Source organism: Natator depressus, chromosome 10 (assembly GCF_965152275.1).
Source record: "Natator depressus isolate rNatDep1 chromosome 10, rNatDep2.hap1, whole genome shotgun sequence".
NCBI lineage: Eukaryota > Metazoa > Chordata > Testudines > Cheloniidae > Natator > Natator depressus.
In genome coordinates, this window is record NC_134243.1 from 35,284,999 (window position 1) to 35,310,237 (window position 25,239).

At 43.7% G+C, this 25,239-nt stretch overlaps 1 protein-coding gene across 4 annotated transcripts in view; it reads left to right on the top strand.

Annotated features, from left to right (window-relative positions):
* The window catches only part of PIGQ (phosphatidylinositol glycan anchor biosynthesis class Q), a 52,464-nt gene that overhangs the window by 11,415 nt on the left and 15,810 nt on the right, over positions 1-25,239 (top strand). For all 4 annotated transcript variants that reach the window (XM_074965721.1, XM_074965723.1, XM_074965718.1 and 1 more), the window contains exons 3-10: positions 3,756-3,887; positions 5,948-6,068; positions 12,795-12,921; positions 14,120-14,273; positions 16,890-17,001; positions 18,487-18,567; positions 19,610-19,724; positions 23,809-23,870. In XM_074965721.1, the coding sequence (XP_074821822.1) occupies positions 3,756-3,887; positions 5,948-6,068; positions 12,795-12,921; positions 14,120-14,273; positions 16,890-17,001; positions 18,487-18,567; positions 19,610-19,724; positions 23,809-23,870 (904 nt within the window). The remainder of the gene's footprint in view (positions 1-3,755; positions 3,888-5,947; positions 6,069-12,794; positions 12,922-14,119; positions 14,274-16,889; positions 17,002-18,486; positions 18,568-19,609; positions 19,725-23,808; positions 23,871-25,239) is intronic.

Below are 25,239 nucleotides of genomic sequence, written 5' to 3' on the forward strand. Positions count from 1 at the left end.
CTAAGAACCACTGAAGTCTGCCCCTCCAGCCCTTGCAGAGAGGAAAGTGGTGGTTGTGGTTCAGATTTTGAACCATTTGACTTCAGAGAAACTGGATATGGCAATGAGTTTTGGCAGTCACTACTGTCCCTGCGGTAATTCCTTTTGGTAATCCCTGTGGTGATAGAATTGTATTTGGTGAAGACATATGTGGTGTCCTCTTTCCCTGAGCTGCTGCAAGTGTCCTTCACTGAGGTTGAAAGGTGCTTGGGGAGCTTCAGTCTGCACTTTACATATTGAATGCTAGTTCCTTCCAGGCTGTTAAAATCAAACCATGAGGTGATGAGTCTGTTATTGCAGGTGTGGGTTTTGATCTATAAAGGTCAAATGATTTGAGTCCTGGCTACCTTAGATACTGCAGCTAAGGGTACCTTAGTTACAGTCTTGTACCATAGTAGATGAGATCACCTGGGGTGCTTGAGCTAGCAGTTCTCTGGTTTAATGAGAGGGGGCTTCTGGCAGGGTGATTTCAGTGAAGGGACCTCAGTTCTGGAACTCACTACTTCGCCTTGTGCTGACAGAGACCAAGTTTGCTGCTTTTGGGGGCATGCTGCAAGGCTTATCTGTCTTCCCAAGCTTTTGTGCAGTGAGTGGGTTAGAAGGCGTTGTTAGTCCTGACAGGCTGGAGGATTTGATTACTGAAATCCACCCAAACTAAGAGTTTTTTGTATGTTTCTTTTAGAATCTATACCTGCACATGCAGATAGGATGCCACATATACAAATCTCATGAATAAATGAGATTTCCCTGGCAAAAACATAGGCTGCATACAGTGATTGAGACTTACAAAATGCCCACACATTCTGTAGCAGGTACATTGATCTGAAACATAGGCCTCTCTTCAGCACCACCCTGTGCCTAGTGGTGGTAATTGCAGCTTAATTTTTAGGGTTTGTGTGCAGAACTTCCATTAACACTGAAAGGTCTCCAGTGCATTGTTAGGAGCATTAGAATAATTTAATATTGTGGCAGTAAACTCCACATGTTCCTCTTTTTAAAAATAAGCTGCTTAATGGCTTCCTGTTGATACTATCTAACCCTCAGAGTCCTCACCCAGTAGGGAGGCTTTGTTCCTGGAATTGTAGCACAGAGCAACAAGGCAGCCAAGAGGTTCTAGTTAATGAAGCTTTCACATTTGTGTGCAGTCCAGATTCAAATATGTTGCTTTTCATCTAGAATCTGTGGTATCCATCCACAGTCTTGGAACAAATTATCTGAACTGGAAAATCAGGAGTGTCTGTGCAAAGAATGTTAAATTACTTGCATTTGGAAACACCCCCGATATCCACTCTCGTTGCTCAGAAGTTTTCCATTTAAACAGGGTAACGATATAAAAGCCAGTCATTCTGCTCCATATTAGAATTTTCTGTTACATTTATAAGAAACCAGTCTGCATCCTGTAAGGCTGAAAATGTAAGGAGCATTTGTGGTAACTTGCCTTACATTGCAGGGGTAATATAAAATCCTGGAATTATTTTTGGTTTTCTTGCTTGGATATTATTACAAATGGAAATTTCCATAGCTGATCCTACAATCGCTTTATTGGTCTCTTTCTCTGTGTGTCTGGAGTAGATATATTTTCAAGATTACTGCTTTTTCTTTCTCATTTCTTTTGGCTAGAAGTGAGGAGTGGAGGTTGGTTTTGATGAAGTTTAGTCCTAAGAAAAGAGAGAGAATCAGGCATAGTACAGACAGGCATTGCACACCCTTCCTCAAAACAACATTTTAAGCATCCTCTGTTATTCCAGTGCTGGGCTTCCCTTGAATAGTGTCTGCAGACTGTAGTGGTTTTGTGATTTGGACAAACATCCAAATATGGTAATATTCTTATCACCTCTCTTTGCTTCTGCATTGGGTCCAGGATTAGATGTGACATTGATCTCTCACAAAGTTCAGTTGTGACATGATCTCATAACAAAGGTCCATGGAGATGTCAAAGACATTGATGTCAATATCAACTATCAAAGACATTGGAGAACCAATCTAGTTTCAAAATGGCTTGTTTCTCACATTTCTTACCAGTGTTCAAAGTAAGGGGTAGGGCAAGGAAGATTTCCAACCCCCAAATCAGTTACCTCCTGGGAGGAGCTTGCAGAAGTTGCCTGGAACAATGGGTTCTTCAATTTTGGCCTTCTGTGGACAACCTCATTGGGAAGGGGAAGAGGATTTCTCCCTTTGTCCTGCATTTGTAGCAGGATTCTTTGCCCCAGCAAATGTTCTGCAGGCCATAATTTGTGAACCATTGGGTTAGAACATGATCAGAAAAGAAAACTCATCTCCACTTGTGCCTCATTGCATCTATGAAGCCAGGTCTGCCAGATCAGTGGCCAGTGTAATAACCTTCTGTGCTTCCCCTCCTCCCCCTATTCTTTCCTCTGTCACTTTGGATGTTACACACTGACAGGCCAGTTGAACAGCAGTGCATTAATTTGGCTTTGAGGTGGATGGCTGTACTGAAGAGCAGAATTATTCAGAGGCCCTGAATTGAGGAGAATGATTCAGAGTACACTGCATGGGATTCAAAGCCAGTGCATCTAACATCTGAATTGGCGGGGGGGGGGAAGCCCTTCAGGGCTCTGGGTTTTAAACTGATAAACCCGCTGTGAAGTGCAACTGAAGAGGCCCAGAGGTGCACCCTCACTGAATCCTGCAGTTCTCAGCCAGCTGCCCAGTTACTGTTTGTGGGTTGGATTACTCTACTCGTGGTTGGATAGCTAGAATGATGTATGAATTGCAGTACAAGGTCCAGTTGGTATGTTGTACTGTCCACTTTTAAACACATGCTCCTGCTGCTAGATCCCAGGCTAAATTCAGCCAACTGTAGTTTGGAGAAAGCAGGTGCAAGCCCCATGGAAATCCAGATCCAGCAGTTATGTAAATTCAAGAACGAAGTAGGGTAACTTGCGCTGATTTGGCATTCAGTGGGGTTGCAGACTGAGTTAAGCTTACATGAACATACCAAGGAATTGGAAGGGGTGAGTGAGGTCCTTGAAAAGGAACTAATAGGTGGGCATAGAGAAAGAAGCTCACTTACCCTTAATGTAATGTATGCTGCAGCCTCCCCAGTACTTCCATGGCCAAACTAAGCTCCAGTGGAAATGGGTGAAACTCCTATTGACTTAAGTAAAGAACTGACCCCCACTTGATAATTTTTCCTGCTTAGCCATGCTGCAGTCAGACACTTTAATAGACAATCATGATAACTAAGGCTGGGATTTTCAAAGACACCCAATTTTTAGTGAAATTCAATATGGGTTGGGTGTGAATAATTCCAGCCTAAAAATGCAGTTAATGTAAAAAGGCCATACTGTACCGTTGCTCACTATGCAAACCTCCCATTAGTGGGAGATCTGTTGAGGATTGAGGGTAGCGTGCATACACCCTGACCCACAAGCCATAATTTAAAAATGGAATTCAGCCCTCTCTGGAGAATTAATTTGACACAAGGGACGCTGGTAGATTGGCATCTTTGTGAGGGCAGAGTTAAGGTAATCTGGGTGTCTTGTTTTGGAAGGGCATTGCTTAGTTTTCTAATGGTTGAAGGTTTTAAAAATTAGAGATTTTTAAAAAAATTATTTTGCACCCAAACCAGTTATGTGTTTGCACAACCTTAAATTCACCTGAAGTAAGTGTTTGGTGTGGGAATTTGTAGAAGTGTCATACCACCTGTTTCGCTGGCAAAAGTGTCAGAGCGGATTCCCCTTGTGTTTCTACAGAGTGCTGAAGCTTTGGCCTTTGTCTTTCATCTGGAGTAAACTCTCAACTTGTGAACAGTTGGGACACCGACTGGAGCACCTCCAGATCATCAGCAGCAACAGGAAGGCTCAGAACCAGACGCAACTAATGAGGTATGGTGTATGTGTGTGTGTTTTCTGACAACCCACTGAGTCCTTGACCCCTATCACCAGCTGGAACCTTCATCATCCGTGTACCAACCAATTTCTTCTCTAGCCTTAAAGAAATTCAGCCTCCTCTGGCTCTGGTACTATCATATAGCTGATACTGAGGTTGCCACCCACTTGTTTTCCTGCACTGAATGGTTGGCTTGTTTTTTATTGTAGAGGCAGCTTGTTTTGTAGCAGTAATATGATTTTACAGGAATATGTGGGGGTGGCTTTACTTTTTTGTGGAGTTGCAGTGTGAGAGAGATTTTTACTATCCCATCAGTCTCTTCCTCATATAATCTCTTCCCCCTCCCCCCACCAACACATACTTGTGCCTCCAGAATATCTCTGCTATGCTAAGGAACATTTAAGTTTCCATCCAGAAGCGTAGTGTCACTGAAGCTAGCCTGCGAAACAGGACAGGGATGCACTGGCAGAGCTGTACAGGGCAAACTTGCTCTGCGGTTCTGTAGAGCATAGGTTCTCAACCTTTTTCTTTCTGAGCCCCTCCCCACCCCTCCCAACATGCTATAAAAACTCCACGGCCCACCTGTGGTTTTCTGCATACAAAAGCCAGGGCCAGCGTTAGAGGGTAGCAAACTGGGCAATTGCCTGGGGCCCCATGCCACAGGGGCCCCTGCAAAGCTACATTGCTCAGGATTTAGCTTCAGCCCCAGGTTGCAGGGCTCAGGGCCCTGGGCTTCAGCCCCATGCAGTGAGACTTCGGCTTTCTACCCACGGCCCCAGTGAGTCTAATGCTGGCCCTGCTTGGAGGCCCCCCTGAAACCTGCTCATGGCCCCCCTGGGGGCCCCGGACCCATGATTGAGAACCACTGCTGTAGAGCCTTTGCTTTCACAGGCATTGAATTAATCAGATGGGATATAAAATCAAGGTTCCATGGCACCTGCCACAAAAGTAAGAGTATCAATCCCCACCCCCTTTTCCCAGTATTCTGGAAGATCCATCCTCTGATAACTGAAGACAAGGAGTAGCAATAAACATCGAAGTAACAGAAAAACCAGGCAAACACAAAACCCCACAGTGAGTAGAAGAGGGAGAGGCAAAGATCAGAGATGGGTATAGACTCCTTAAGGCCATCACTGTGCAAATCTTACTCTATGTGGTGCTCAGATACTGTAGTCATTGGCTCCGAGGGAAATACACGAAATAGATTTTAAGGCCAAAATAATACTATGATTATTTAGTCTGATTCTGTGCGTAACTCAAGCCATAGAATTTCATCCAGAAACACTTGCAGTGCGGGGGGAGTTATTCTACCCTATTGTGTAAGTAAACATTATTTAGCCCAATGACTAGTGGTTGAACTGAGGCATACCTTTTAGAAAGGCCTCTGATCTCTAATTAAATACTCCAAGTGATGGTGAATTTATCATAGCTGAATCCCAACTTAAGCGCTTACCTAACATTCCTCTTGGAATTTCAATCCAACTACTCAGTCACCCTGTGAAAACCTGTTGTGTAGTGTTCTGGCTTAGCATGGATGCTGTGTTTGACCCCAGAGACAGCAGTATATTAGTGATAGGAAAGCAGCCCCTATTCTGTGTATACCAGGGTTGGCCAAACTTACTGACCGTCCAAGCCGCATACAACTTCAGAAGTTTGAGAGCTGGGGCACACAAGCCAGGGCTCAGGGCTTCAGCCCCATTCCTGCTGAAGCCCGAAGCCCTGGCAGGTGTATCCCGGAGGACTGAAGTCATGAGACCCTCCTCCCTGCTGGACAGGTGCTCCTATCCGACCACCCCACTGCAAAACAGAGGTCCCGAGCTTTCCCCCCCCCTCCCCCCCCCCCATTCTGGTAGGCGGAGAGGGCTTGCATTTTAATGGTAAAAGAGGCTCGCGAGCCACAGTTTGGCCACTCCTGGTGTATATCCTCAGTAAAGAGTCTTGATGGCCTTCAGAAATGAAAAGCGCTGTGTAAATGAAACTGGTGATGATTGTTATCCAAACATGAAACAGCCTTCTTCCTGTGCTCTAATTTTGTTCTTCTGTCTCCTGAATGCAGGAAAGCAAACATCTTTGTTTCTCTCCTCATTGACATGGCTCTGGGAATACTGCTAATGTCCTGGCTGTACAGAGAGAATCGGATTGGTCAGCTTGCCGACACACTCATCCCAGTGGCTGATGTAAGTCTGCCTGGAATCGTTTGTACTTCATCTCTAGTGTAGAAAGTGAACAGCAGTTCATACTTGTGGTAATTGTAGAGCGGCAGGCCTGTGCATGAGGATTTCATGCAGAGAAGAGAAGCACTGACAGAAGTCACAAAAAAATTAGGTCTCCTCAAAAGCGATTAAATCTTCAAACCAAACCTGTTGAGACTAATCAAATGTAACATTGCTCTCCTCTGAGTATCCAATGAATACAAATTAGATGTTTTCTGGAGGGCACTTCCTGCTCACAAGGTAACAATTACATCATGAACACAATAAATAACTTGGAGACTGGAGAATGGAGTGCTTATCCGCCCAGGACACTTTTATTATGGAGTTAACAGGAAGTGCCCTCAAGCTGTTGTCCTAATGGGGTATCTGGGAGGGGGAAAAAGTTAACCCAGTTAGGTCTCAGAAATCATTAAACTGGGGGAAAAAAACTTGAGAAGTTGAGGCAGCTATGTTTGGTGAGAGCATGTTGGTGGTGAGTTCTGAGGGCAGTAGCTAGTCAGGGTAGGTAACACTGAAATTCTCTCTCAAGTGTGCTAATGATAGATTGGGGAATTCACCTTCTCCTGTGCCATTCTCCAACCTCAGGCCCTAAATGGCCAGTATAAATTACCTAAGAACAAGCATGACCCATAGCATCCTGTTTTTCTGGCACTAGGGACTTCTCTACAAGGCTAATTAGTGCATGGCAGGCTAGTGCACAGCTTGCCATGCACTAACTAGCCATGTAGACAAGCCCCTAATTTCTTATATTTTGAATGTGTAACTTGAACATACGTGCAACCTTTGCTCCAATTTAACCTTTTTTTTTTTTTTTTTTTTGGTCTTTTTTTGGCTTGGGAACATATTGTGTTTGTGTGTAAATTATTATCTAAGTAGAACTTACCTTTAATAGGTAAAAGACCATTTTGTCATTCAGTGGAGCTGAAAAAAAACGCAAAATGTGTGCATCCTGCTCTTGAGTTGCAGCATTTGTGTCATGATGTTTGTGTCAATGATGTGCTGGTGTTCCATCATTTTGTGACTCAGCATTGTCGCATATTGATGAATACTGTGATAAGGCTGCACAACATCATCCCTTCTCTGTCCCTTCCCTTTGGTTTCTGGGAAAGAGGGACAGATCTTTCCTTTTGTCTTACAATGCCTCTGCTGCAGGAGTCCTCACTTTACTGTCTCCAGTTTCTGGATGGGAAGGGACTCCAGTCCAACTTATGAGGAATTCCATCAGCAACTTATTTTCTCTTCTTCATCACTTATTGGGAGGAACTCACATCTGCCCTGCTGTTGGTTCCTTTTCTCAGTGCTCCTCACACTAATAACACATTGGGCAAAACTAGTAGCACTCTTGTGATCATCTTTCTGCATGCGACGCAGACACAACAAGCAAAGTGTCTACCATGCACTTACCACACAAGAGCTTAAAGTGGCTCATTACTATTGTCTAGTCGAACTTTCAAGGGTGGACCCAGTTTCAGCTGCTCAATGTTGCTGGGAAAGGGGGAAGAGAGGGTGATGGTTGGAATATAAGTCTCCCCTTCTAATATTTGATCTAATGGTAGGATTAATGTGAGGCGTAAACTCGGAACCTTTTTATACATTGTTATTCTGAAGTCTGTTCCCATGTGGAGATCTTTCAGCTGGAAGATCACCTGCCCTCTAGTGCTCTCTGCAGTCTGCTTTCTTAGCAAGTGTGAGACAACAATGACCTTGGCTCAGTTCCCATGTGCACAGGTGGACTCAAGAAGTGTTCTATCTGCCCAGTGTTAATGGCAGATGGACACTCTCATGCTCAAAGTGCATTGGATCACACCACCTGTCCTGGATAGGAATGCTGTAGGAGTTTCTCATTTTCTCCTCTTCAATCATGCAGATAAATCATTCACTCCCACTTGGATGTTGCAATATCCATTACTTACCTAAGTAGCCTACGATGTCTCAGAAATACAGAGAGGTGTGCACTCAAGAGCTTACTTCCCTGGAGATTTGAACTACTTCCTTGCTGTACGTTCTTCTCAGTTTGCCCCTCCCTGTTTGTCTAAGGTATTGCTTTACTGGTATGTCCATGATCATCAGTGAGATTTCATGCCAATTACAATTTCTCCTTGCTTCAGGAACCTGGTTTCTTCACTGTGGGCTCCATGGGCACATAAAGCCTCTAAAGTCACTGGGAGCTCTTTCATAGACTTCAGAGGGCACAGATCAGGTGTCAAGTGCACATAAGAGGTGGGCCTGAGCCATCCAGAAATATCACTGTGATAACTTCAGCACATGTGGTGCAAGACAGCACCATTTTGTTTCCAGTATGACAGCAAAATCTTGTCTGATCCATCCTGCAGTGGGTTTCCGGTAGCTGCTGAATTTTTATCTGGCATTCATTATCCCTCGCACTGGAGCTCTATCAAGCTGGCTAAAAGTTGCCAAGTTTGGTAATAAAAACTTTCCCAATGTTTTGGATTATTATGACTTTTCCCAGTGCTCCATGCTATCCTAGTTCTGAGATATACCCTTGGTCAGCTAATGGTCTCTGGGCTTTTGGTCTCTGGGCTTCTTTTATCAGTAGGTCTGACAGTAAAAAAATAAGACGACTTAATCCGTTACCACAGTTCCTGGCCTTGAGAGAAGAGAATTGCCTCAGTCGATTTTATACATGCAGGCTTTTAATTGTGTGGGAAGAAGTGCAGTGCCATAGTTTTCCTTCCATTCTCCTATTAATCCCATTCACGGCGAGCCTCTTCTCTCTTGCCTTTCTCAGGTCTATTGCATGCTAATTGGAATCCATCCAGCATACTGTAGGTTAGACTCGCCAAACCTTCCATTCCTTCTGTGATGGAATGCACCCTTGTATTCACATCCAAAACACTACTGTAATTATCTTTGTACAAGGCACACCTTTGGAGGTATCATTTGAAATCTCATAACATATCATGGTAAAATGCTTGTGGAAACATTATGTGTGAAGTTGTTAACATAAGCTGACATCATGTCTGACATGTGTTTCCCGGATAAGTTTGGGAAGTGGCTACACCAATTTCTCTAAGACAAAGAGCAAGCTGATGCCCCAGCCAGGTGTCCACAAAGCTGATGGGTCATCATCTGTCAAGTGGCCATTGTTTGGCAAGAAAGAGGGGCAGGGACAAAGAGATCTACATCTTAGCAAAGAAACAGCATGAGATCTCTTTGCTCCACCAGCCCGTCTCTTGGTTCTCAGCTGGAAATGCTTTTCAGAGAGGGACTGACACTATAAAAAGGAGGGGCAAACACCCCAAGAGACCCCCTCCTCTCTCTCCCTGTCCATCTCACTCTTTGCACCTGAGAAGACAAAAGAAGCAGCCGTTGGACTCTGGAGGAGGGGTCCTGACCTTAAGAGTTTGGTCAGTTATTCTGTTGGAAGCATGTGGTGAGAAATTTTGTTTTAAATGTAATATAGTTTGTCAGGCACTAGAACGAGTTTTATCTTTATTTTTCTTGTAACCATTTCTGACTCCTGTATCTCATTGCTTGTACTCCCTTAAAATCTCTCTCTTTGTAGTTAATAAACTTGTTTTGTTGTTTTATCTAATCCAGTGTGTTTAAGCTAAAGTGTCTGGATAACTCCATTTAGGGTGGCAAGTTGTGTGTATATTATTCTCTTAAAGAAATAATGGACTTAATATATTTGGACTGTCCAGGAGAGGGCTGGGCAGTATAAGGCATAATTTCTGGGGGGGCGGGGGGGGGGCAAATCCAGAACTGGGAGTGTGTTGGGGTGCCCTGCTGTATAACGAAGGCTGGTGAGAGTCAGGGTGTGTCTGGCAGGCTGCAGTTACACAAACACATTTGGGAGGGACCTGCATGCTAGCAGGCTGTTTGTGAGCAGTCCAGATTGGAAGCTACAACAGTAAGGCATTGCAAGGCACCCCAGGTTGCATGGCAAGGGTGACCTAGCCCCCGACTGGTTTGGATTGCACTCTGGTATGTCACACCTTCCCACTAGCCCTGTCTGTGGAGACAAAAAAATAATAGGTATGTCACTTTCTCCTTTTCCAGCTGCCAGCACTGTAAGCCCAACCTGCTGTGTGGAAATCAAGCTGTGCTCCTCCCCCATCATTCCTCATCTCCAGTGATAATGATTCAGCACGTAGCTGACAATTGTCGATACTACACAAGACATCATCGGCTCCAGCTCCCTCTTTCACAGCTTGACTAGCTGTGCAGTGCTGACTATAATAACAAGTTGCTTTTGTCAGTAACTGAAGCAGATGTGATTCAGAGGCATCTAAGGAATAGCTCTGTGCACTACAAAAGGCCTGTTTTGGAGTCAGCTGCCTGAATGTATAGTGGAATAACCTTTCTTAGTTCCATATCTGCCCTAACCTCCTCCTACACACCTTACGATTTACTCTGCTCAACCCAAGCTTCCCTGCTGGCAGTTCCAGACTCTGCCTTCTTCCACGCTGCCCCTTCTCCCAAAAGCCTCACAATAGATCTTCTACACTAAGTCCTCTTCCCTGTCTGAAAAAGAAACAATACCTTCTAACTCCCCATCTTCTCTGTGAAGTGTTGTGGTTAGAAAGGCCAATCCCACATCCCATGCTGTCTATGTTCTGTATTAGTTTTGCTCATTTAAACTGTAAGGTCTTTGCGGCAGACACCTGTTTATTACCTGTCACAGATCGTGCCTCAATTAAACCATGCTGAATATTTCTGATCCTATACTAGTGACAACTGAATGCATCTCAAGTCAGATTTTAAAACAAGTCCTTTGTCAGTTATATTCTGCTAATCCATAAATAAAACAAGGAGAAAAGATGTTGTTGTTGTTGTTATTATTATTATTAGTTATAGTCCAGTAGTGCCTAGAAGCCAGGGCCTGTTCTGCTAGGCCCTGTATAAACATATATCAGAAAGACAGTTTTTAGCTTTTGAACAGCTATGGTTTGCTCTGAGTTTTATGAGACCTCCCATTAAGAGCGCTTCCTTGCCTGTGCCCCGCTACCTATCCTGAATGGGCCTGTCATTCTCCTTTGATGCCACACCCATGGTCAAAGTTTCTATTGAGAAGAACAGGTGCACTGCAGTTAAACAAGAAATTCATTCCAGACTGAGCTGATCTAAACTACTTTAGCTGTGTTCTCAAGGTTAGCGATGTTCCCAGAGCACCTTAATGAAATGACTTCCATGTAATGCACTACATTTCATCTATTAATATCCAACACATTCAGTATTAACGACTGCACCTAGAGGATCGGACTCTTAAAGTCATGTATTTTAGTCTATTTCTTCTTGGTGTCCATCGGCTCTAAAGCATCCAACAGCAAAAAAAAACCCCACAAGAGGCTACACCCCAGGGCCTACAAAGTACAAACCCTACAAAGTAACAACAGCCATGACACAATGCAGGAATGCTCAGCAATAGTCAGGATTTAACTACAAACTGGAGTCATCTAAGGACTTCAGTAATTTTCCGTACCAGAAAACAACCTTGCAGAAGGACTGCTCTCAAACATTTAAATATTTAATTAAAATAAAATAAAAAACTTTTGCTAAGTTACAGCTGCAACACTTTAAATATTAATGGAGTTCTATTTATAAAGTATCTGGCACTTCTTTCTCAACGAGGGCCAGATTCATTGGTACAAGCCAGCCCTGGCTTGCAATGAGTGTTTTAAGGGATGTGAGGGCAAAGGAGAGTGGATGAGATGAACAGACAATCCATGGCAAGGAAAACCATGTTCACGTTGAAAATGTAACCTGTAACTGCTACTAAACGGAAAGTATGTGTGGCTGTTATGTTTATAAATTCAGCAATGTCTGTGTGACCCTAGGATGAAAAGACATGAAAAGACATGCACATGCATCATTGGAAGATTAGGTCCATAATCCATCAGTCTTGGGTACCAAGTCTAGATTCTCCTGCATAATCCACCATTGTAGGCATATGTTTCATTTTTGTTATGTATGTGATTTGGGCATCTAACTCCCTTAGGCTTTCTCTTCACTGACACAAAGATATTTTTTTAGATCAAGGTAACTAACGTGATAGTTATCTTGTTGTACAAAGTGGAGACAAGGCACTTGTAGTGTTTACTGCAAGGTTACTAGCCGAGATCTGCCCTATGTCCCCCTCCCATGGCTGACCTCACCTAATTTATCTTGTGGGAAACACTACAAGTGCCTTGTCTCTACTGTGTTTTTACAGCAGGATAACTACACACCTTATTGTCAATGAAGACATAGCCTCAAGCTCTCCTGAAAATCCCAGCCTATTTGTATAGCAGTCTTCCTCTGACCGATTTCTCTACCCATCTTAACTATTTGATCATCTCTAATATATGTCACTTTGGGTAACCTGCTTACTCAGCTCTCAAGAGTTATCATTACCCCATGAGAGCCTTCTGTGAAAATCACCCAGGTTGCTCTTCTCCCTGCAAAGGGGTTGTCAGAAGCACAATCTGTGATTTAATTTCTGACAAGGCTTCTAAGGAGATCCTGCTCTTAGGTGGTGGTATCTTAAGATTCAGACAGGGTTCGCTGGCTCATTGTGAGGTATATGCTATTTCTCATGTAACTCCTATAGTATTTTTTATGCCTCTGAGGCAGTTTTTCCCCAAAGATTTTAGAGGAATGGTGAGATTTTTCCAAAGCTATCAGTGCACGTGGGGAGTGTTGTGCCCGTACAGTGTAATTAACATTGCTTGTCTCCTTATGTTGCAGCATATAGCCAAAGAGCTCCAGGACCTGCTTCAGTGGCTAATGGGAGTGCCAGCCGGTTTAAAAATGAACCGGGCATTGGACCAGGTGTTGGGCCGGTTCTTCCTTTATCACATTCACCTGTGGATTAGTAAGTGCAGTTGTTTAACCTTTCATCTTTCCTTCTCACTTCTCCCTCCCTAGTGTCTAAGATTGTCCTAGTGATGTATAATGAATCAAAATTTGTATTGCAAGGACATACTGGTCTCTGAATCTTTCTGGTCTGGGAACGTGAGCCAAATTTGGATTCATGGAATCCACACAGGGAAATGTTATGAATTATACCTGATAGGACATGCACACAACTGCTGCGAATTATACCTGATAGGACACGCGCAGTATCTAAGGAACACTCCTCCTGGTGCATGGTGTGCTTGCTTTTAGACAATGGTGGGCCCCAAACCAAAATGGAGTCACATGTGCTAACTTTTCCTTAACAGAAATGATGCAAATAAGTACAGTGCTCAGCTAGTTACTTTGCAGAAAGTAAGAGACATAGTGGAGCTAATTTATTTGGTAGCAGTGATGGTCGGTGTCCAGGAGTAGGTCCAAGTTCCCCTGTAAACTTTATCTGCCCTACAAAGGGTAGTGCAACAGTGTGGTGGTAGGGAAATTTTATTTGGGGGTTGAAGTACAGGACCTGTCCTGTAACTGACTTCAGTTTAGTTTACAGCACTTCTAACTGCATTCTTCCCCCCAATTTGAAACAGAATCTCACTGGTCATAAGGATACTTTTTATGTTGGAAAATAGCCACGTTGGACACAGAATCCTTAGTAACTGTGACTGTCTCTGTCTGTTAATGAATGAAGCAGAGCTCTGGTTTTCCAAGGTTTCACCCTACCTTGATGATGATCAGAGAAGCTTCATGCCACTAAAAATGTTGCACAGACCATTTTCACAACAACTCCTTTGTGATGGTTTCTGTTGGAGTAGGAAATTTTGGTGAAAATGTATCAGTAATTGATTAGTATGTTCCTGAAAAATTTACCCCAGAGGATAAAGGAATAACAAGATGACCTTGTCTGGACAGGCTGAGCAGGTTTTCATGTGTCTCACTAAGACACACCTGGGCTGAGAGGATCGGGAAGGAAATGGGTGGTATTTGCCAGTCATTGTAGATGTAAGATGGCAGTCTAACAGAATTTGCTATTTTTACTTTCATATGATCTTGATTCTGATCTCTGCAACAACATTCTGTGAGGGGTGGGGCCATCAAGCATTTTATCTGAGGCTCCGGAGAGCAAATAAATACCCTTTGTACAGTGTTACTCTTCCAACTTCCACCAGGCTATATCCACCTGATGTCTCCATTCATTGAGATGATCCTCTGGTATGTTGGCCTGTCAGCCTGTCTGGGCCTGACTGTAGCGCTTTCCATCCTCTCTGACATCATTGCACTCCTGACCTTCCATATCTACTGCTTCTATGTCTATGGAGCCAGGTGGGTGTATTTGACCTGTTTGTTTCTCAAGTATATCTAGTCCAAAAATCATATTGGGCCTAGTTGATCCCTGGTGTGACCCCATTGATTTAACAGGGGTAAAGCAGAAATTAGTTTGGCCAGTTATGTCCAAATGATTGAGTCTCAGCATTGAGCTGTACAAGCATCCCAAGTGTCTTAGATATAAGTGTCTTCTCCCTTTCGACAGTGGCGGTTAGAAAAGTAAAACTATGCTTAGGAGTGGAATGAGAGAGATCAGTTTGCCCAGGCGTCCTAGATTTGAGCTGATAACTTGTGTTTAAGGCTGCTCCAGAAGTGACCTCTCCGGGCCCTGGGGTCGCCAACCCTGCAGGATTGTCCCGGAGTCTCCAGGAATTAAAGATTATGTCATGTCATGAAACCTCCAGAAATACATTCAACCAAAACTGGCACCCCTACCTCTCCCTTGCTTCAGAGGATTGCATCCATGTGGAGTAACCTGTCTGGATTTTCAACTGCAACACTCAGATTGCCCGATTTGTGGTTAAATTGCTGCTGTATTACCCCCTATGCCCCACTAGAGGGCCAAGTGCACTTTACGGTCACAGGGAAATGGGTACAAACTGGGAAGGCCAAGGATATGTGTGTAAATGGCTGATGCTCATTCTGCCTTTTGTGTCACATTCTGTACTAGGTTTCAGAGTAACAGCCATGTTAGTCTGTATTCGCAAAAAGAAAAGGAGTACTTGTGGCACCTTAGAGACTAACCAATTGGTTAGTCTCTAAGGTGCCACAAGTACTCCTTTTCATTCTGTACTAGGTATGTCAGAGCTATTCTTGCAATAAGAATTCAAAACAAAATATATTCTGCTTATGATCTACATTAACATGGGGGCATCCTTTAAATCACAAACTGTGATAGAGAATAGCAGCTTTATAGAGGAGACAAAATAGCGGAGGGAGTAAATAGGGAAGCTCCTGCCTAATAAGTATAGAGACCGCATTTTCCCAGCAGGGCGGTGGGGAGGTTAGAGGTACAGTACATTGTGTAGGGCAGAAGGAATTTCAGAGGAGGCTGCCCAGGCAGAGTTCATATGTAATTCTGGGAATGGTTAGAGGTAGAGAGACGTCTAATTTAAGAATCTTACTGTTACAATTAGAGAGCTTAGGACTAATAGCAATATTGCCTAGTAGGAAACTCATCCACAGAGCTCTTTTACTTGAAGTCTCTCCTTCTGGCTGTAGGGAGTGCATGAAGGGCTCTGTTCCTCTTAGGGAGGGGACAGGGTGGGCGAGGGCGAAAAAGGCAGAAGCTCTGTCCATGCCAAGCACTTCTGTCTTGTGGGCTTTGGCGTGCCAGTCTGCAGGGTTCATGTATCCTTGTTAGAAGTATAGCTACACAAGACACTTCCTCGTGAGGCCTGCATCAAGCTAACTCAGCTGTTGAGAATGACCCGTGGTGGGGAGGGAGAACCAGGCAGTGAGCTCAAAATACCCAAATAATAAAATTACCACAAAATCCTGGAAATTGAGCAGCTGGGAGGAAAACTTCTGCAGCAAATGAATGCTGTTTAGGTGGCAAATTCACTGGCCAAGGAAATATGGAGTTCTTGGGGGTCTGTTCCAAGGTAGCCACATGGTGAATAAATGACACCAGAAATACATATACAGATTGACACAGAAGGTATGGCAATGTCAGACAGGTAGGTCATTGACGCTTGACATTAGGTCATTGATTGTTTGGGACTGGGCATGTGCAGTATTAGTAAAAGGAATGAGAAAAGTGTGCACCAATCAGAGGAATTTGGTGCACAAAGGTTGAGTTGTCTTGGGAGCACTGTAGCCTATGGATTACTGTGCTGTTCTGAGCTTTACCAGCTCATTAGTAGCATTATACTAGTCTCTTCATGCTTTATGCTCCTTTCAGCTGTTTTCCTTTGTTTTATAAGATTTCCCCATTTCCACAATAGTGGTTTAGTGTTTTAACTGACTATATATTTTAATTGCACTCACAAAACTATGCTAAAAGAACAGTAGGTTTGCAAAGTCAAGCACTCCAAAGTTAGGAAATGCCAGAAATAAGGTTGTCTGTGGAACCCTTGTGCATATGCATTAGGATAAACTCTTTACATAGGAATTATTATTAATGATCAATTATTATCTCTTATATAGTGCTTTTCATCAGCAGATATCAGTAGATTGCATTTCACAATCTTTAATGTATCTATCCTCACAACATCCCTGTGGGGTACGGAACTAGAATTATCTCCATTGTACAGATGGGAACTGAGGCACAGGAAAGCTAAGGGTCTCGCCCAAGGTCACCCAGGAAGTCTGTGGCAGAGCAGGAAATTGAACCCAGGTCTCCCCAGTCCTAGGTCAGTGTGCTAACCACTATTTTTCCCTGTCTCATTCAGTGCGCAGGCTGGACACTGCTCACTGAACGAGCAGCTATTCAATATTTTGTTTTATCTCTTTGGTCAGTGTGTTTTGTCTCCTTGAATTTGTGTGACTTCATTAGATTCACATCCTGCCCCTGCTGAACTGAGAGTGTGTGTGTGTAGCAATGGCAGTTGCTTTGTGGTATAGGTGGGGATCTCTTGGTTCTAATTTGTGGTGATTCTCCCCTTTGCACAGGCTCTACTGCCTGAAGATCTATGGCTTGTCATCTCTCTGGCGCCTGTTCCGCGGGAAGAAGTGGAATGTCCTGAGACAGCGGGTGGATTCCTGCTCCTATGACTTGGATCAGGTAGTGGCAGAGCGTCAAGGAGGTGCTGTGATAACTCTGGCCACAAAGTCCTGCAGCATGACCTGATCTTGCCTCATTTAATATTGGGATACAGACCACCAACTGCCCAATTATATCCAAATTGAGTACAGCTCTTGGCAAGTTGTCTACATGGCTCTTCAAGCAAATTCTTGGCTACATCTGCTGTACCCCAAATCCATTCCTCCCCATATTCAAGGGAACTGATCCTGTGAGGTGCTGAGCAGTCGTAGCAATGTCAGTGAGAATTGCAGATGCTCACCACCTCTCAGGGTAAGGGTAGAGGAGTGGATATGTGGGAGGGAGACAATTTAAATAATTATAGTGGTGCCCAGCAGTGTTGCCATAGTAACATGCTTCTTAATGTTTCTATTAAAAGACCCTATTTAATTCACATTGGGTTGGAGCTTGGCCCACACATTTTCACCAGCCTGTAGAAAAAAATTTTCTGGAATAGTGTAAATCTGCTTTTTAAACTCTAAAATGCCACAGAAACAACATGAAAGTTGGTCAGAGCTAGGCTTCTCTGGCCTGATTTTAAAAGAATAATTTAAATGGCCCTGAATAAAAAAGCTGCTTGGCACACTATTTTATATTTTCACTTACCTTGAGCTTGAGAATTCCAGGTACAATGATAAACACACTGAGAGAGTGGCTAGCTTCATTACAGCTTCCAATCTTGCGTTTGTAATCTCTGCTGAAGTGCTATTTGGTAGCTTCCAGGACCAGTGCATCTCAGTGAATTGCAACAGATAATCTTAAGCCTCTTATACAAAACTAGAGGAGCTACTTTTTCCTCTTTTCCCCAGTGACAGGAAAATAAGAACGTCAGGGTCAGAAAGGCTGTGTGCGCTACAGCAGGGTTCTAGCTCATTGTATATTGATGATAATGGATTTGGCGCTAAGAGCCTCATCCCGCTGACATTGAAGCCAGTGGGAGTTTTGTCATTGGCTTCTGTGGGAACAGACTTTCAAAGCACAGACGTGAAAAGACTTTCTGAGATGCTAATACATGATGATTTTGCTAAGTAAAGGTGGGGCATGAGAGAGGAGCCTTTATTTGTAAACTAGAAGTTGGCCAGGAGTGAGTTATAGTGTATTTCTGGTTATGTGCTTAAATCCATGATGTGGATCTGCCTCTGGGGAAGGACCCTCTGGATACTATACTGAAGAAATGATGATGCATTATTATCCTGTATCCTCTCTGTTATGGAAAATGTAATCTAAAGCTAAAGAGTCAGGTTGGAGCTATGTTGATATATGCCAGGCATTTATTGGAGGCGGGATCACTGGAAGTATTCCGAGTAATTAAGTATTATTCACCAACAAGATGGGCTCAGAAGCAATGGCGTGGGGAGAGGGGTATTGAGAATCTTCCACATGCCCACAGTCTAACCACTTAATACTATCTAAATTTCTTGTGCCAGTACTCAACTAACAATAGTTTATTGTGTCTTTTTTCCCCAGTTATTCATTGGCACTTTGTTATTTACAATCCTGCTGTTTCTTCTGCCCACAACTGCACTGTATTACTTGGTGTTTACCCTGGTAAGATTCAACCCTTAGAGATGGTCATATCTCATCTACGTATGTGAGTGAAGTATAAAAAAGATTCCTAGTCATTTTCCCCCATCCCCGTACAAATATATTCCTATAACTGTCCCAGGAAGGGTTCTTGCCCACAGGCAATGTGGACCAAGCAGATGGAATTCAGGATACACACTTGTGTTTCTCTGAAGGGAATTCCCAGAAAATTAAAGTCATCAGGACAAACTGCTCCACTGTCTTTCCCTGGAGCCATATTTAATCTTTCCCTCCCATTTACTGGGGTGGCTGCACCTCTGGTTTGACCCAGAACTTTTCCATCTGGAAATTAACCTTTTCCATTAAAATCTACTTGGCAAGACTTTTGCAGGGAGGGAATCGGACTCTTTGTCCAATCTGACCAGTCCGATTTGAGACATGGATGCACATTTTTCCGCTAAGAGCTGGAACCTTCACATAATTTTAACCTCTCTTTTGAAAGGGAGAAGGGTAAAAATAGTACAGGACTCAAATGAGTTTGAGAGAAAAAATGATAGATAGTATGACAAAAGGAGGTGCTCAAATCAGCGACGGTGAGGGGCTGTGTGAGGATACTAAGCAGGGAACTCATTTCTAACTGGTGTGCTCCTGCTTAAATGCTCTATAAAGGGATTCTTCAGTCACCAGCAAGCTATTTCTAGAGACAAGGGTTTGCACCTATTTGCCAGCAGCTTTTAGAGAGAGCGAGGGATGCTATTGAAAACAGAAGCCTGAACTCCCCACATCAGCCTTTGATATGCTGGCCCATTATCTGAAAGTAGAGTATACCACATGTTTTTGCCACTGGCACCAAGGTTACTGTTATAGACTTAAGGCAAGATTCTTAAGGAGCCTGACTCTGACAGGGTGGGTGCTTAGCACTTTCTGAAAATCTGACCCCTTGAAGATGCCTTGTGGTGAGCATCCACAACTTGAAGCCCCCCAAATCACTAGTCCCTTCTGATATTGTTAGCCCAACTGCTTACCTCAGTCCTGCCTGTTTACATAACTAACTGTTTCTTTTTAGCTTCGTCTGCTGGTGGTGGTTGTGCAGGGCCTGATCCATCTGCTCGTGGACCTCATTGACTCTCTGCCCCTTTATTCAGTCATCCTTCGGCTCTGCAGATCCTACAGACTTGCAGGTTGGTCCTACACCACCACGCAGGCTTCTGCATTCACAGTGGTATTGTGAGTGGGCTTGATCTAATGCACAGGTAGCTTATTGTACTGAAAGCGGCAGGGTGCCTGAAAAGTACTCAGGTTCCTAATGCAAAATCCATGCACTTGTCAATACTATTAACCAGTTATCCTGCGACGCCTGATGATAAAGTCAGTGGAAACTAATGTGACGCTAAAGCTGAGTCATAGGCAACGTTACAAAGAACATTGAAACAAAAGGTGCCATTCTACTATACAGCTTTTAAATCAGCTCATCTTATTTATAGCAGAATAAGCCAGCTGGGTCAAGTAAACAGGGTCTGGTCCAAACCTCAAATCCTCTGATATTCAGATAAGTTGTTAACTTGTGGTTTTCTCTTTGATTTTCACCCATCCCAGTGTGGCTGGGAACCAAGGTATAGATAGACTTCAAGAGAATCTGTTCTTCAGAAAAGTTGGATCCTCAGGTTGCATTGACTTCTGTGGAGTTATACTGATTTGCATTAGCTAAGGATCTGACCTGTGGTTTCTAGCTTAATTTCAGAACTCAAAAACTCTGACAGGTTTCAGAGTACCAGCTGTGTTAGTCTGTATTCGCAAAAAGAAAAGGAGTACTTGTGGCACCTTAGAGACTAACAAATTTATTTGAGCATAAGCTTTCGTGAGCTACAGCTCACTTCATTGGATGCATTCCGATAAACATCCACCTTTTTGAGGTTAACCTGTCCCCATTTCAAAGTTACTTTCTGCCAAGCCACTATTTGACAGCCATTTTTGGGACCAGGCTAAAGGATTGCACTGAAATGGGGTTAGCTGAAAACCGAGATAGCTCAACCAATTTAAATCAAGCAGGCTAAACCACAAGCCCCAAGCAAGTTTAAGAATATGAAGCACAGAGTTCTAAAAGCAAGAAACAGTGTGAAGAGCTTGATCATCACCGAACCAAGGCCAGTCATCAAATGGGAAGGAAGCCCGAGGCTGATGATAGTGGCCTTTTCTACTGAAGCTATGCCAGGTTCAGCTTTGGGAGCGAACGTGTGGAATGCTACCAACAATGTTGCTTTCCAGTACCTGTTGTCAGTAGGTCTCCATGTATTGAGTTGCAGGTAGTTCTTGATCTATAGGAGCTGTCTTTGTGGGACAGGAAATGCAGCTGAAGAAAGTTGTCCAGTAAACTGCAAGTGATTAGCTGGAAGGAAATCATGTTGATATTGATAAATAATAGATAAATAACTTCTCTATGATACCATCCGGCCTTCAAGATGAAGGAAAATGAAAATATATTAGGACCCTTGTTCAGGAGGGACATCATGGGAGGACATCTTTTAGGGTTTCCATGGTCTCTGACCACCCCCAACCCAGAACAGGAACATTTTATCTGAGAGAGGTAGGGAGAGAGAGGATCTGATCAAAATTCAAAGCAGAGATAGCTCTTCAAGAACCAGCATTCTTTCATTTCCTTCCTGCTTGGTTTCTGTCACCAATTACAGAGTCCTATCCCAATGGTATTGCTTTTTTCACCTTGGAAAGATCATGAAGGTTGTTTCAACACTCTGAATTTATTACTTTACTATCACTGAGGATTTAGTGAGGTGTTTAACTGCAGCTCAGTTCAGTCCTCACATCTGGCCTCTGATTTCCTTGGCTTAGACTCTGAATTGACAAAACTCTGGTATTCATGTCACCTAAACAAGTGTAGATGGGTAATGATCAATCCATAGGTTAGGAGTCTATAGATCTTACTCCTACACACCTAAAGTTAAATGTTTTTATAAAACCACCTGGAAATCTATCAAATCTGTAGTCCTCCAGCCAAGAGAGCTGTACACCCAGCAGTGACAAAAGAGAGACAGACTGAAGCAAGCTGTCCTGAGTTAGGGTAGATATGCTGCACTCTGGGGTTAGAACAGTTTTTCTCTTGAAGGTGGCATTATGTAGTGGGTGAGGCACTGCACTGAGAGTCAGGGAAACTGGGTTTTGTTTCTGGCTCGGCCACTGACCTGCTGTGTGACCTTTGGCAAGTTCTTCATGGTCCAGCCTGGCATTCAGGCAGGAGAAGCTCAAGTGTTCTTGCTCTGCTCGTCCTCTCTGCAGCATTTGATACTATTTGATCATTCCTGTCCCATCTCAAATAAGTTGCTGGCATGAATAGAAGTGCCCTGAAATGGCTCAGATACATCCTGTCAGACTGAACGCAGAACGTCACTATGAGCAACCGTTCTTCCTTCTCCAGAGCCCTCACCTGCTAACGCCCACAGGGCTCAGTCTTCTACTTGGTATTATTCATCATCTATATGAAACCACTGGGAGCCATTGAGGCAACATGGGCTGAAGTGCCAGCAGATGGCACCCCGTTCTACATCTCCTTTGTGACAAATGTAAACAGCATCATTTCCCAGCTTTCATCAATGACTGACCGGAATAAACACCTGGATGACAAGTTCCTGACTTGAGCTGAACCCAGACAAGACTGAGGTGATGCTGGCTGGCAGAGGGAAGTGCTTCAAAGATCTTGCCTCCTCTATAATGCTCTGCACTGTCAAGGGAATCTGCCCTCAAATTTCTTAAGTCCCCAGCCTTGGGGTCCTTTTGGATTCCTTGGTACTGTTGAATGCCTAAGTAGTCATGGTAACAAAAAATGTCCACTACCATCTGTGTCTGGCCAGAAGAGTTGCTCCATCCTATTGGATAGAGATCTGCCCATAACAATCCATTCATTCATGACCGCCAGGCTTGATTACTGCAACTCATTACATCTGGGAATGAAGCCACAGGCTACAAAATGTGGAAGCCTGTCTACTTAGCAACACAGATCACCAGAACGCATCACCCTGGTGCTTTGCTTTACACTGGTTCCCCAATTAATCCAGAATCCAGTTCAAGGTCTCTGTCCTGATATTTAAAGTGCCTCATGGGATTGGCCATTGCTACGTGAGAAATACCTCTCCCTCCATCACCATGACCTTCCACAACATTTACCTTCCACTGGAACAGTGAAACTGTGATCCTATAGGGGAGGCTCATGTGGAGAGTGAATTCCCCATTCTAAGGTCCGGTTGCTGTGTAAATTCTGCTTTACACAGGAGCTGGACTTTAGACTAGGGAATTCACTCCGACAAGAGACAAGAATGACCACAGGCCTCACCAATTGCAGAACTTAAATGTCATACTCCTTTGACTTAGCTTTCCCTTAATTTCTATACATACACACACACACACACACACACACACACACACACACACACACACACTAACCTAATCTAAAGATTAAGAAGGGGGAGAGATTATTTTTGTTTTAAAAAATTTGGGATGCACGTAAATACTACGGTGATGGGGCCATATAAGTACTTATATAAAGGGTTTTATTTCTGATTCTACAACTGACCTTGGACAAATCATTTCAGCGCTCTGTGCCTCAGTTTCCCCATCTGTAAAAAGGGATAATAATATAGACCTGCTTTGTAGAGGTGTTCTGCAGGAAGTGTTTTGAGAACCTCCAATGAAAGGCCCCTCTATAAAGTGAAAAATACTGTATTCTCCCTCTTTTAAATGTTACGTTAAGCATTGTTATGTAGAATATGTCATAGCTTGGATCCACCATCTTCCCTGTCTGACTTTAAGGTACTGTGGGATTTAGTGAGCCCTGGAGGGAATACAAAAGTGAAAACTGGAGTGGCAGCTGCAGCAGTTAATAGCATGCTGAAAATGTATGAATGCCTTCGTTGTGATCAATAGTCATTGATTGTTTTGAATTTACTCAAATGTCTTTGTGTCATTCACTATCACAGGCCTACCCCCATTTAGTCTGAAAGCAGAAGGGAGACGTATACATGTACAGTAGCCATATGAAAAATGACTAAAGGAGAGTTTTCTGTCTCTCATTTACACAGGGTAGAGCATTCCCCTTTTCTGCTGGAATGCTAGGAGCAAATATAGATCATTATAGTTCCTTTGCCATAATCCCCAGGCTTGCTCTCTTGTGTGACTTTTAGGAAATCCCTTTCAACTCATTGATCCAAGTAGAGAATGGAGATTGTTCTCCTCCATCGTGGTTGTTTGTTTTTTCAGCTGGCGTGAAGTTCAGAGTCCTTGAACAGAAGGCTGGAAAACCCCTTCGACTCTTAATGCAGGTAAACCACAGGCTGCTTAATGCTCACAGTTATGTCCTCTGCTATAGGATTGCCAGGAGAACTGTCCCTAGGATTCTGACTCCTTTAGAAAGAGTTCTGATAGCTCTCTCAAGATGGAATTCTAGGGAAAAACATCTCCAAAGTTTCAGTGGAGTTCTGGGATATAGAGGTGGGGGGAAGTATATTTGACCTCGGTGCTGCAGTCTGTCACTCCAAGTTAGTGTGCCTTGCTTTTGTGTTCATCGGGTTAGCTTCTAATGAAGCATTATACATAAGAAGCAGCATTCTGTATGTTACAAAATGAAACTTGAATAGTTGTGAGCAATGATGGTCCATCACTTCTGTGATTAGCATTATCTCACTGCCATGTTGTCTGCAGCTGTGCTTTAATAAATGCTGTGCCTTGAGAGAGGCAAAAAAGACTGGCCACACTCAACCAGAGTGGGAAACAGTTAAGGAGAACCAAAACCCAGCTCTAGTAAGAGGGCCTTCCCTTCCAGATGAGCTGAGAAGCGTGAGCTACTTAATGCACCAGTCAGCTTGGTTCATTGTAGACAGGAAAAGAAGGGTGGGTGCCTTGTGAAACTGTTCCCAAGTTTCATCTCGGGATTGCCCTGTGATGAGCTGAGGGGAGGAGTCTCTTCCTTGCTGTCTTTCAAATCTTACATTTTCCACCCTCTAAGGAATAGATGTTCCAGGAAGGCTTTTCTGAAAATGGGCTGACATGGTGGCAGCAGATAATTTCTCATTACAAGTGCAGGAGCAATTGTGGGGCCTCCATTTCCTGATCACTATTTGCAGAGCTAATACATTCTTGCAGTACAGTCTGCTGGTCAGTAGAATAGCAAGAAGCAAGACTTTGACACCAGTGGGCCAGTTTCTTTGCTGCAGCTGAGATCCACTTGTTCCAGTAGAAGGGGGGCCATCGAGAAGTCAAGTACAGCTCATCTATACTTTCACCTGGTTCCATGCCTGCTTTAACTCCTACTTGCATCTCCAAATAGGATAGAGCAGCCTGGAGCTAGTCTGATCTGCACCAGCTGGCAACAGTTCTCCAGGTACCATCCATGAGCTGGGTATAGCAGAACTAGAACATGCTCTGACCATACTGCCTGTTTCCTTTGCTGGGGCCAAGGGATGGCATAAGAGCCAGCTGCTTTGACTATGCTCACAGGGATCTCCCCCACAGGGAAGGTGTGCACAGTTTCTGCTCTCTTTGTGCCACTGGAGAGATGCAAGGCAATATGGTGGGGCTGAGGATGTGGCCGCAATGGTTATAGTGGCATGGTGTCAGAGTACCAGCCGTGTTAGTCTGTATTCGCAAAAAGAAAAGGAGGACTTGTCGCACCTTAGCGACTAACCAATTTAT